General features: G+C 40.0%; 1 protein-coding gene across 5 annotated transcripts in view; it reads right to left on the reverse strand.

Annotated features, from left to right (window-relative positions):
* wdr43 (WD repeat domain 43) overlaps positions 1-13,285 on the reverse strand; it is a 28,622-nt gene that overhangs the window by 8,316 nt on the left and 7,021 nt on the right. The window contains exons 15-18 of one of the 5 annotated variants that reach the window (XM_028978105.1): positions 12,913-13,026; positions 12,761-12,827; positions 9,938-9,996; positions 8,252-8,827 (exon numbers count right to left, since the gene is read on the reverse strand). In XM_028978105.1, coding sequence (XP_028833938.1) covers positions 8,684-8,827; positions 9,938-9,996; positions 12,761-12,827; positions 12,913-13,026 — 384 coding nt within the window. In that variant the 3' untranslated portion in view covers positions 8,252-8,683. Of the gene's footprint in view, positions 1-2,957; positions 3,080-3,391; positions 3,527-4,504; positions 4,948-5,086; positions 5,300-8,251; positions 8,828-9,937; positions 9,997-12,760; positions 12,828-12,912; positions 13,027-13,285 lie in introns of those variants that run through there. The other 4 variants (XR_003749609.1, XM_028978112.1, XM_028978122.1 and 1 more) reach the window with 4 other exon arrangements.

The following is a 13,285-nucleotide window of genomic DNA, read 5'->3' on the forward strand; positions in this document are numbered from 1 at the left end:
GGTCCCTCTCTGTATCACTCCTTCCCAAGGTTTCTAGAGTTTTTTGTGTGGAGTTTTTCCCTTGTGTGCAGAAGGGTCAAGTGTGGGGGGTGTCAACTGTAGGGTCTGTCAAAGCCCATTGAGACATTCTGTGTGTGATTAAGGGCTATATTATGTGTTGCTAGGGGAAACTTCTAATGTTAAATAATCTCTCAACATGAAATTTGAAATTTTCAATCATGAAAGGGGACCTTTAAGAAACAAACTAATTTTAAGAAACACTTTTTCTTCCTGTTTGTGGAGCCCCCTGGAAGGATGTTTTTTTCGAAGACTTATGTTTGTCTCATTATCTCCATCTCTCTCTACATCTGCCTATTTATTCACTGCATTTCACATATCCTGTGTGCGCTTGTTCAGTGCACTCTCCCTGTGACAAAAAAAATAAGCCTGTTCCACAGTCACACACACCTGACCCACTATTTGAGTGCTGCTATAGTCTGAGGTGAAATGAGTTGTATAATTTTATTATTTGGGGCACTCCCCACGATGTTTTCAAAGTTATCATAACTGTGGTCCAAAAGAAGTTATATAAATGGACCACCCACACTGAAATTTTTTAGCGAAATAAGCCAATCATGTCTAGCATGGCCTATATGAACAGGCAACACATCCAGTGATCCACACATACACACATTCTCTCCATCTCATTCCGCCATGTCTTCAAGTTCCTGGGCACCACCATTTCCCAGGACCTGAAGTGGGAGACCAACATCTCCTCCATCCTCAAAAAGACCCAGCAGAGGTACTTCCTGAGCCAACTGGGGAACTACAGTCTTCCACAGGAGCTGCTGATCCAGTTCTACACTGCGGTCATAGAGTCTGTCCTGTGCTCCTCCATCACCACCTTGTATGGAGCAGCCATTACAAGAGACAGGAAGAGACTGCAGCGGACTGTAAGGACAGCAGAAAGGATCACCGGTGCCCCCCTGCCCTCCATCCAGGACCTGTACCTCTCAAGGAAAAGGGCAGGGAAAATCATCTCCGATTCCTCACACCCTGGTCACAGTCTTTTCGACCTGCTGCCCTCTGGCAGATGTTATAGAAGCCTGCAGACCATGACCACCTGACACAGGAACAGTTTCTTCCCCCTCGCCATCTTCCTCCTAAACAGCTGAAACTGTCACACTGCAAATCACCTTCAACATTGCACTTTATGTACACTCTGTATCTAGGATTTAGTTTTTTGCGTATTTATTTATAGACCTATGTACATTCTTATGTATTTATACTTATATTTATTTCTACTCAGTAGATATAGTATTTATAACCAGTACAAACAAATTGCACAACTTGTACAATAACACTTACACGCATCCTTGCACACCATCTACTGGAATCAAATTCATTGTATGTGCTTGCACTTACTTGGCCAATAAATATGATTCTGATCTCATTCCGCCATGATTATGCTTCTCTCAAGTGCACAACGAACACCGTTTGCTCTTATTATCAGACTATTTTATTCAATTTGCGGGCATCAAGGAGCCACTATCAATATGCGGAAGACTCCTGGAAATTTCTGAAGACTTGGGATGTCTGGCAGCCATGTTTCTCCATTTAATAGTAATGCAAGTACTAAAGTTGTATACATTTCAATATTAATTAGCACCGATATCGATACTTAAACCTGTCTGTTCACAGACTACAATGGCATGGCAGTGAGCTTTGCTTCTCTCTCTGCGTTTTCACAATTTTGTAATTGCACAACACACATATATTTCTCACTTATTGGGAATAGCAGTTTGCAGGGTACCTCCAGGGTTTTTAATCATCAAGTAAAGATTAAAGACCACTTTAAATTAAATTTAAAACACACATCGGACCTTTCATGGCATATGAGGTAAATAATCGGAAATAAATGCTAAGGATTATTATTATGATCATTATTATTCTAGCAGGTCTTGTGCATTTTTGAGGCTACATTACAAACGAGCTAAGAAGCGGGTTTTCCTTCCTTCCAGTACACCTCTGATATGAGTTTAAAAAAATAAAAAAAAAAAAAATAAAAAAAAAATCAAAAGACCACACACCAGGTTTTATCCTCTATTCCCTCGAGGTTGATTCCTGAAGTGAAACTTTGAAAATATGCCCCATAGGACCTAATATTTTCAGCCCCACACCTGCCAGGCTGGGTGACGTTTTCCAAAATGCAGAAGAATGACTTCTTCACAAAGCACCGATATTAGTTTAAAACATTTGGTGCTATATTTTTTTAATTCATTGATTAGGGGTCGATTAATTCATGTTTTTTGTGGCGCCATATCATGTAAATAATCAATATGGGGGCTTTGAACTAAATTCAATCACTTTTCAAGGCCTTAATTTATTAATACAAAATATAAGACTTTTTGTCTAAGTCTTTAAGACCCCACGGGTACTCTGGTTTGGCTCAAAAACACTAAATGAATAAACGAATAAATGAAAGAAATGTACTTTATTCATTTGTTTAGTTTTTATTTATTCATGTGTTCTGACTTAAAAAATATTCTACAAAAACTTAGTTATTAAGAAAATAACTAAATATATTAGGAATATATTATATATATTACATTACATTATTATTTGTGCCCCCCCGGTAGTATCAAAAATAAAATTGAGTACCATCCTTAGTATCAGTATAGAGTGTGAAACTTCATGACAGGCCCAGTAAACACACACCAAAGATGTAAATTATTGTGATCGAGAAACATGCCCAGCACTGATCACCAAGATTGATCTGAATTTAATCATAATCAGCGATTGAGATTATACAATCATCCATCCTTACTGTGGTAGTGTTGTGATTTATATCTATATTGTGAGGAACGGGATTTGTCAATTTGCAGTAGCCTGGTTCTTAGGCGAATGTGTTAACCACTAGGCACCCACTGAATCAATACTGCATATTTAGCAGGAATTGAGGGAACAATGAGACCCACCACCGCGTTTTGCCTGTCTGCAGGTCCCACTCTGCAATGTGTGTATCATCTGAGCCGCTGTACAGAACACTCTCCTCTGGATGCCACTGTACACAGTTCACCCCAGCATTGTGGCCCCCATCCTATGAGAAAACAGAGCACAGCATTTACCAACATACAATAAAATACACTTCCAAAATGAAGAATAATAATGAGGAAAATACATTTTGTGAAATTATGCAAACAAGCATCACAGCTGTTTTGGTTTATCTTGCCCATAAGAGCACTTTTAAAACCCTTAACTGCGTAAATGCGAGTAGTGCTTGCAAGTGGACACTCCCTGGGATACCGAGCTCTTGCACACATTCCTCAAACATTCCCTACAGTCAGCTTCATACAAATGCCAGAGAAGCCTGCTGAGTTAATGGAGCAAAGTGGCCAAAATGACACCTTACCAGTGTACATTGAAGCGACCCCTTCACAGTGCTGTAGATGAGGATGCTGCCTGTTGCTGTACCCAATGCCAACAGGTCTGGCTTCTCTGCAGTCTGTCCCACCTCGGATTTCCGCTTTTTCCTCTGAGGTCCCTCCTGTTGGAACCCAAAGAGAATAAACTGATGTCACCAAATTTTCAGAGGACAAAATAAATCTACAAAACTTCCTTTAGAAGTGCAGGACTAAAATTAAGCCGCTTTCATGCTGCCAAAGTCAAACGTATTGTTACTAATTACTATAAAACTGCAATGTCCTATAAATTTAGCTTAATTAAATAGTTTGTTGGTTATAATGTTCCTCGTTGGTAGTAGCCTAGTGGGTTACACAATCGTCTAAGAACCAGAAGACTACTGATTTTAAGTCACTCTGGATAAGGGCGTCTGATAAATGCTGTAAAATGTCGTTGGGGGGAAAACACGATTATAGGACACAAAACGTTTTGGCATTGTAATATGGCTACTTCTATGGACAAATAAACGCCACCTACTTGTAACGTTGACATCAATAAAATACCGGCTGAACTAAGAAAACTTCACCTGCATGGAGGAGGAAACACAGTAATGCCAAAAATACTTAAGTTTACGCAAGAAAATCCTTCCAGAAACTATTTACACAACTCCGAGCACCACGTTCGCCGCAAGTGTGGCTCGTGTGCTCATTCCTGCTAACGCTAGCCACCAGCGATTTAGCTAAAGCAACGTGACGTCAAACTAAAACCTCCCGCGCCAACAAACTAAACAGCTAAAACAACGCGGCCAACCCATTACGCTCAACGCGTGAAAAGCAGCTGTCGGGATTTCTCGAAGAAAGGCCGCCGATGGCGTCTTAGTCGCACATGTGGGACAGGCAACATGTGCGTCCCACCGGAGGCAGCGCTGCTGCTAACGGGCTAGCCGACCAATCCACCAACTCGGGACCCACGGCAACGCGTCTGCGGCGCCCGATCGTGGCGGGTCACCGCGGCCGTGCCGTCACCACGACGCTGGAAGAACCAAGAGTTTGCAGCGGAACAGAATAGGCCACTGGCCGTGCGAGACAAGCGGGGGACTACTGTAGCCAGCTCCCCCACATACCTTGGTCGTCCGGCATGGTCCCCAAACTATGCACGTACAAGTGGCACTCAGATGGGCAGAAGGCACGTATTCCTGGTGAAGGGTTTTACTGTCCGAGTTCCAAATGCGCAGCCGGCCGTCCTGTGCACACAGTGCCAGGTACTGGTGTGATTTGGGGGAAAAAACGCAAGGCAACATCAGCGACGAGACCCCTCCGTCGGCCGCCATTACTGGAGCTGTGCGCACGTCTGCGTATTCCATCAGACCAGTGTTGCCAGATCCAAAACGTTGAAGTATCATACCAGGAGCTTAACATGATCGTATTTTGAGAAAAATAGTCGTACACTCGCAATTTCCATTCTGACGTTGCTCAGAAAAATCTGCCCCGATAACGCATAGCATCATAGACCGTGAATATTACAATGTACAATGCAACTTTTACCTACAGAACGCTTGCAAAAACCACCCCTGGGCAGAACAGTGCCTCTACCTGTGTGGCGTGCAGGATGAGGCTCTACACAGAACATCATCGAATATCATTTGCACGGCTGGCTACAAGCTTTAACCACCGATAGTGCGTGTGATTACTGTTTGTGTGCTTACTGTTCGTGTCGTCCGTATCTGCAACTCTGCCATGCAAATCCGCGCTTAAACCACTCATCGTTGTTTACTTTGTGCGTCACCACATCTTACACCTTGCATTGATTGGCTGTAAAGGCATGTGATACGTCTGCGCTACCAGTTGAAAACAGGGGTTTGTACCCTGACGTTCTAATGGAATAACCATTAAATGGTTGTTGGAATTATTTATCGTACGGACGTGCAAAATTTACGGTACGCCTGGCAACACTGAGCCCGACGCATGGCCCAGGAAACACGTGTTTCACTATAGCGAGCAGGCGCCCTTGCGGCCCAATTGGTTCGGTCATAGTTCAGGAGGCGTGGCCAACTTTTTGGCCAGCCAATTAATTAAAAGGGGGATGGTCCACATGGTCGGAATCTCCAACTGCGCACGCGCAAACCCGATCCGTGGTTACGCTTACAATATGGCTATTTAGAGATATTTAAATGTATTGTCTTAAGATTTACACATTACCTATGACATGTAACAAAAGACTCGAAGAGACACACCACCATTTCAATGAGCTGCTTTCTTGCATTCACATTAAATTTGTGGCAATTCGCAGACACCTTACGCAGACTTTTTGATATTGGTACTAAAACTGCAGTCCAATGTTTTTATATAACATTAATTGTTAAAGAATAAGACTAGTCATTGTTTCTACATTTAATTCCACAGAAGGGTTTGGTGAAAACAGAATGTTGTTTTCAGGTAGAAAATGAAGATTTACTGCCCTGGTCCTCAGAGAGATTAATTTTTGGTGATCCAATGAGTTCTGTTCAATATGAAGTGGGCACAGTATGATCAACCTAAGTAGCAGCAAGAATCATTATGCATGCCAGTTTTCTGCATCCAACACATCCAGCTTCAAACAAGTAGAATAGACAAAAACTAAATTTTCTTTCAGTAAAACCCATTTAAGTATTACAACAAGGTTATCTTTAGCAAAACATAAAAAGGTCATGTTTTTTATTTCCAATCCATGGTAAAGAAAGTGCGTCGTAAAGATCGCTTCGTCGTTTTCTCCTAGCGATCTGCTTACACACCAAAAGTATGCTGAAGTCAAATTAATCAACGAATGCATACTGAGGAAGTGACGTCATCCGTGTGACTGGACGTCAACGAGAAAAATAAGAGACATATTAGAATAGTTTTTAATTTTGTAAACCATGTTTATGTTTATTTTCATTCAGCAACAATATCACATGGTATATTTTACTATAGTTATTTGTCATGTCAAAAAGGTTAGTTGACAAAGATAATTTGTCATAAATTTTGTTGACGAAATCAACACATTTACATTAACCCTTATCCAGAGCGCCTTACAATCAGTATTTACAGGGACAGTCCCCCCTGGAGCAACTTATGGTTAAGTGTCTTGCTCAGGGACACAATGGTAGTAAGGGGGATTTGAACCCGGGCCTTCTGGTTCATAGGCAAGTGTGTTACCCACTAGGCTACTACCACCCTGTTAGAGTTCTGTGGTCTCAGTCGCATCAACTCCTTTTATTTGGTACAGGGCGGTACATTTACCATAAAATCATACCATATAAGCTAATAATTAATATCTGCACATAGACTTATTACCTGTTTCACTGTTGCCGAGTTCATGGTAGATTTGACGGTTTCCTGCTTTTCTCCGTCTGCGGGCCTCCCCTTATCCGTTCGTTGTCTCTTCAGGTAGCGGTCACTCTGCCCTGCCGAACTCATCCTGCAAAACATCCCTTGTCCCACAATTTCTCTTCCAAGTGACCAATGATTAATATAGTTGGTGTCTTCCAAAGGTTAACATTCCAAAGATTAATACAGTTTAATATATGTGAAATATATCAAAAGGGTATTGCATGAATATATCAAAAGTGTAATTGCATGATAACTCATATACATTTTCCAACACACCCCAACACTAACAGCTCTATAACATTTTTATATCACCATCTGATATTTGGAAATGATCCTTTGGATTGAGGTGGTAGCAGCCTAGTGGGTAATATATCCACCAAGACTCATCAACCTTGGAGTCATGGAGGCATGGCACTGCCTAGTTTCCGTTATTACAACTGGGCAGCAAATACACATTATATGACACAGTGGTTCTATGAACTGAATTCTGGCCTTGATTGGTTCTTCACTCCCATTATCCTCCAAGCAAGTCAATTGATAATCCAGTTGTTTGGCATTCAGTGAGAGCATGGGCCCAGATGAGAAAGAATTTTGCAGGTTTTACCCTTCTTTGAGCCATCTTTATCTGATAAAATGGTTATTAGAGAGGATTGCTAAGAATATTGTTTTCCATCAGACCTCGTAACTATGACAACTTCAATATAATTGAAAAGATAACATGAATTTGATGAGTAATGGCTCTTTAGAGCAACACCCTTTTTCTCTAAAGTTGATCTGAGTAATGTGATCTCGATTCTAGCCCTAGTCTGGTTTCGGTACCCTCATGTCTCGGCAGTATCTTTGTCTTGATACCAAACTGGTCTCAGCAATGTCTTAGTCTTGGTTTATGTAATCTTGAGGACAATATTTAATACTCTGTTTACAGACAGTAACTTTGTGTCCTTTATATTTCAAAATTTGCACACCTGACCCCATTACACTGTCATACATTATCTTTTTGTCCCCTCTTGGCTAGGCGTGGGATCTTACTAAGATGGAGGGGAGCTAATAATAAAAACGTGAGGAAAAAAAATTTATTGCTTAATGTGGAGAGCAGTGTTAACATTTAAATTTAATAAGCATGGTAATGATTGTTTGAGGCCATTCAATTATAAAACACCAGTTACCTAAACCTATACCTTAATTAAATCAAAGCCCCTTATTAAAAAATAATCCAAAGCATCACTGTAACGCAGATAAAACCTGAAACAGAAAAGGTACATTTATTGAAAACGTACAACTGAAAAACATAAAATAGTTTGGCTTCAAACAAAGCTCTTGTGGGCAAATGCTCAACTACTATACCAAATTTTAATTTACATCTTCAAACAAATGAAGACAGAAAGCTAAATATGAGAAGATATGTTCACATTTTAGGTGAAGAATGCAGACATTAACTTGTTCATTCATTTCACTCAAAATAAACAAAATTCAATATAAACTGAAGGATAAAAATGGGTTATAAAGATGATCCGACAGACGGACAGTTTACAGAATCGGTTTAATCCCAAATTTTTCTGGTGTTGCCAAAGGAAACATACAAAAGTTGCTCTGTACATACAGATTTATATACTGCGAGTGGACACAATCAACAAGCAGGTAACGCATACGCTGCTGATATCGGCGATGATCAGTGAACACAGAAACAAACATTTATGGGATTATGGAAGGCAGTACAGGGAAAAGTGGGATTACAGTCTGTTAAATTGCATTTATTCAGACACCAGTCTGCATGTGCCACTCCAGATGGAAATGCATGGTCAGACAACACAAAGATCATGAACTTGATCCAATGTTGCCACTGAAATTCTATAAAACATATCCTCTTGTTTTTTGTATTGGTAAAATTAAAACATGAAAATTAAATGAAATCATATAGAAGTCTGTAGGGTCCATATAAATCTTTTAGTCAAGTCTTATTCCTCTTCACTCTCATTTTCTGGATCCAAATCTGAATCACCATTTGCTTTGGGCTCATCATTTCTCTCTTCTTCGTCTTCATCTGCATGTTTTTCAGTTGTGTCCATGCCTTCCTCCTCTTCCTCATCATCCTCCCAATTCTGTGACGTAAAAAAAGGTGTTCACAACTATGGTTAAGTAAATGAATCAAACTAATTTTCCTAATACATTTATGCTCTATTTACATTAAATCACAAAATCAACATGGCAAAATTCACATTAGGTCTAGACAGGCCTACAGCGATCTAGAACACATTGTTCTCCAGCTTTGTCTGTCATTCACCATAGAGAGGATTTCTTGTAGTTGCTTTATGAGATTCGGCAGCACAACTACAAAACATACTATATGCCATTGTTTTATGTATGACTCCTTTAGGGTTATAGGTCAGAATAATAAGTCAGGGACTGAGCAGAAGCTTTCTGACCGAATATGGCATTTCCTGCTCTTTGTTCCGAAGCCCATTATTTTCTATAGCTTGCGTAGCGCCGAGCACAGCGCATCACTCCGTGGCCTTGTGTGCGGACCTCAAAAGTTCACACAACCAATAGAATCATGGCATTGAAGTGATCTAGTGTTCGGTCTGTCCCTTCAAAAACACACAATGCCGGAACGGAGGCAAAGCGGATCTTATCGGTCTCTGAGTGTACAAAGATCCACATCTTACTGGGAGTTTAGGAAAACACACCAATGTTTTTGCACTGTGCCCCATAGCAAAAGCAGCATATTCAACTACTTTGTATAGCGGAGCTGGGTCGAGTTGGTGTTGATGTAAAATTGAGCACCAAAACATCTGCTGGTATTGGTTTTGTACGGTCACCTGCTTCTGCCTTCTAAGGCTATCTCCCCCGGTGAGTTATGTGATAATACATAAGCAATTTCACACAAAAAAGCTGCTTTACAGTCCACACAGAGATGTGGAAAAGAGAAAAATTTTACTCTGGAACCAATTTCAGAAAATAAACGTTCTGGGGCAATTGAAATACTGTCTCTGTGTTTTAGCGAAAGGCCCCTGTATGGACAGGGCCTAAGAGTCAAAAGTTTTGGAAACATTATAATACCATTTGTTTTACAAAGAGTCTTTTGACAGTAGTTAACACATTATGATGTCATTCTCTCTAAGAACAGACATTGGTCCTTGCAAAAAGGGGAAAGGGGGGGGGGGAACCACACACACAAGGTTTTAGGGTTTGGATTGTAGTGAACCACTTACATCAGAATCATCCTCAGGCAGACCATCATCACCTGAAGCCTCATCTTCTTCAGATGACTCTGTGACAAAAAGAGAGAGTGAGTAAACCAAAAAGCATTTCATATACTACAAATGGTTTTCCTTACTTCTGTCCAAAATAGAAGGATGGGGAAAAGTGCATTATGGGTTACTTCTTATTTGCATTACTATTAGCCACAGCAACAACTAAAGTGCAGTAGGACACAGCATTCAGTTGTTATCCAGATTTGGAATAAAGGGGAGACCATGCAGAACATCCCTGTGATGATTGAGCACTTCTACATCCCTAACAATCAAGCGATGTTGTGCAGGTCTCTCTATAAACACTGTTCCATGGAGATGAGTTAACAGGAAGGACACATCCAACTTGCTTACTGACTTGAAGGTAAGATCCTTATCTGTTCTACAGTGTGTGTTAACAATAACCTGGGTTAGATAAGGTCTCAAAATGAACACATAAATTGTTTCCAAATATAACAGTGAAAATTCCTGAGCCTGAACTTTATCCATGCCCTGGAAGTGAGCAGATGTGGGGGTGCTATGTATGTACTTTTAACCCAGATCTCTGGGCCCCCAGGCAAACCAGTTATAAAAAGCTTGTGTATAATTCTGATCATTATTGAGTAGCTGGGTCCATGGGTATACTCCCCTGTGAGAACATTTTTTAATTTGCCTGAACAAACTCCGTATCAAACTCAAACTCAGTAGCATACATACTAGCATACAGTATCAGGTGGCAATTATAGTACTCCAAATTAAACTATAAACTGATTAATAGGCATTGACTAAACATGGACACAGATTCATTTTTTTGAACAAATAAAATTCCAAAACCTTAAGGAAGCCAATTTTAATATTTAAGACCTTTTTTTAAGGGCGCTTTCATCAAACTTAAGACCCTACATCAGGACCATCAACTACATTTGTCCAACGGCTACAGTTTCTCACTGTGAGGGTCAGATGCTCTGTTTAAAAAATATATATATATATTATTATTTGATATATAGTAGAACTTGCTTAGATGCTTAGAACTTAATAAAAAATATTGTACACATATATTCATGTTTTAGCCCATCAATGTTACCAGACAACTATTACCTGAACTGCAGAAAGCCACTAGGGGGGCAGCTGCAATAATTTTGGTTTCTTATTTCAGGGCTGCAGGATTTGAGGAACTTGCATCATATTGCGTTAGTTCAATATTGCGATATGCGATAGCAATATGATAAAGGGCACTGTCTTGCCTATCAATAAAAACTCAAAATTAATTATGAAATATTTGAATCCCTGCATTTCTCAATAAATCTTAATTAAAAAAAATTCTCTCAAGACCAGGTACATTTTAATAAAGATGTACTACATATAGTAGTATATAAATGGGATGTTTTAAGTTCTGATGCAAATTTCATTGGCTCACCACCTGCCATGGAAGAACAGGAATAAGACCAAGAGTTTTATATATGTTGTATATGCAGTCACCTGATGTGGGGCCAAAAATCGTTTCACAGAAGTTAATTTATTTACCACCTGCAATAACCTTTAACAAAATCACCTAAGCAAATGTACAAGCAGTGAATCAAAAGGAAACAAAAAGGTACTTGAGACCAGAACTTTGTGTTTGCTGACTGATCACAAGCTCAACCAGACTGAAATGATACAATTTATTTACAGCTCTACCTGTTCCCTGACTCCAATCCAGCACACAGCAGGAACTGTTATCATAGTGAGACTGTCTAAACCAGTCTCAGTTTAATCAGTTGGTAAACCTTGAATTACATAATATATTGTCGCTTCAGTCCAAGTATAGGGCCTTATGATCCGGAAAACTCTGACTGAATCTCAGAATACAAAATAAAACTGAATTGTGTATAATTCATGTTTTTGGCCGATCACATATCCCAGGAAAAGACGTCTGGACACCCTAAATTAGTCCAAAAATCATGCTTTCACTGATCTCTGCAGACGTAATTTAGCAAGCCACAAGGGGGAAACTTCGATACTTTCATTATTCATTTTGTTGTAAGTCATTGGGCACCAAATCAGGCTAGGACCGCCCCATTTAAGGATCACAAGTCATTTAAGGATCACAAGTAATTTTTTTAATGATATTTAAGGCCTTAATTTTGGAAAAAGCTATTTATGACTCAAGGATTTGCAGAAACCCTGAATTATCAGCCAGTATATAACATCTAAAGACAATGGTTTTGGTCAAGAACCTAAGAAATGCAGCTGCAAGTTTGCTAAGGCTGCAGCAGACAGAGCCAAAGGAGAAAGCCTATATGATGCAGGTGAAGATGGAGCATTGCCAAATGCTCAGAGGAAGCCACATCTAACAATACCACAAGAGGCACCTCAACCTGACACTCTAGGACTATCTTTATTCCACTCACTTCAGCTCGTGGTGCATGTTGGCCACATACACACCTCTCCGGCAAAAATTATGCCGCCAGCCTCAATTGCAGCTATAAAAGAGCAACAGAATAAAATACTGGGTAAAAGTTGCAAAGGGGTGGTACAACAGTTGAGGCAGAATGCTAACAGTCAAGGTAATTTGGGGTCTGCAAGAAAAGATTTCAGACAAATGGACCATCAGTAGTCCCCAAGACAAGCCACATACTTCTATTGTTGACTATTTAAAGATCTATTCAATACAAAGATTGTCCCTGTTGGAAGCACAATGGTGTTTCATGAGAAACTGTATGGACAACTCAGACCAAAAGCTGCAAAGACCAATGGCAGAAGCCAACATGCACAGCAGAGAAAAAACAGCAGAGAAAGTGCTGCCAAAAACCTTGTTAGTCTCACCTTCATAGACCAGTTTTGCTGTGTGGTCCAGCTCACTAACTCTGGGGACGCTGTTGCTTGTTGCAACCTGAAAGACAAAAGTTCAAAGAATAATGCTATTACTTTTTAAGTGGACATTAATAAAATACCTGTTCATTAACACTGTACTGTACCTGAGTCATTAATAAGTGTAATTTGCCATGAAGCCTGGTCAGTTGCTGGTACCACTTTACTCTGCTCTCAATCATGTGGTAGAGCCTTCCCAGTTGAGATACCAAATCTGGTAACTACAATAAGAATGGAAAAAAAAAAATTTAATTGAAACCTTGCAATGAACTAATTGTCAGATTTGAATAATTATTTACTCAGAATGAAGATTTCAATGTACAGTTATGTTCATTACATGAAAGTGTGATTGCTGTGTGGTGCAAGAGGGGTTGTCAGTGCCGAATCGGAAAACCTTGTCTGATCGGTTGTGCAACAATTAGGGTTTCACACGGCGCTGCACTGGGCAGCATTTCAAACTTGAAAGAGGTGGGTTTCAGT

Source organism: Denticeps clupeoides, chromosome 1, assembly GCF_900700375.1.
Source record: "Denticeps clupeoides chromosome 1, fDenClu1.1, whole genome shotgun sequence".
Taxonomy (NCBI): Eukaryota; Metazoa; Chordata; class Actinopteri; order Clupeiformes; family Denticipitidae; genus Denticeps; species Denticeps clupeoides.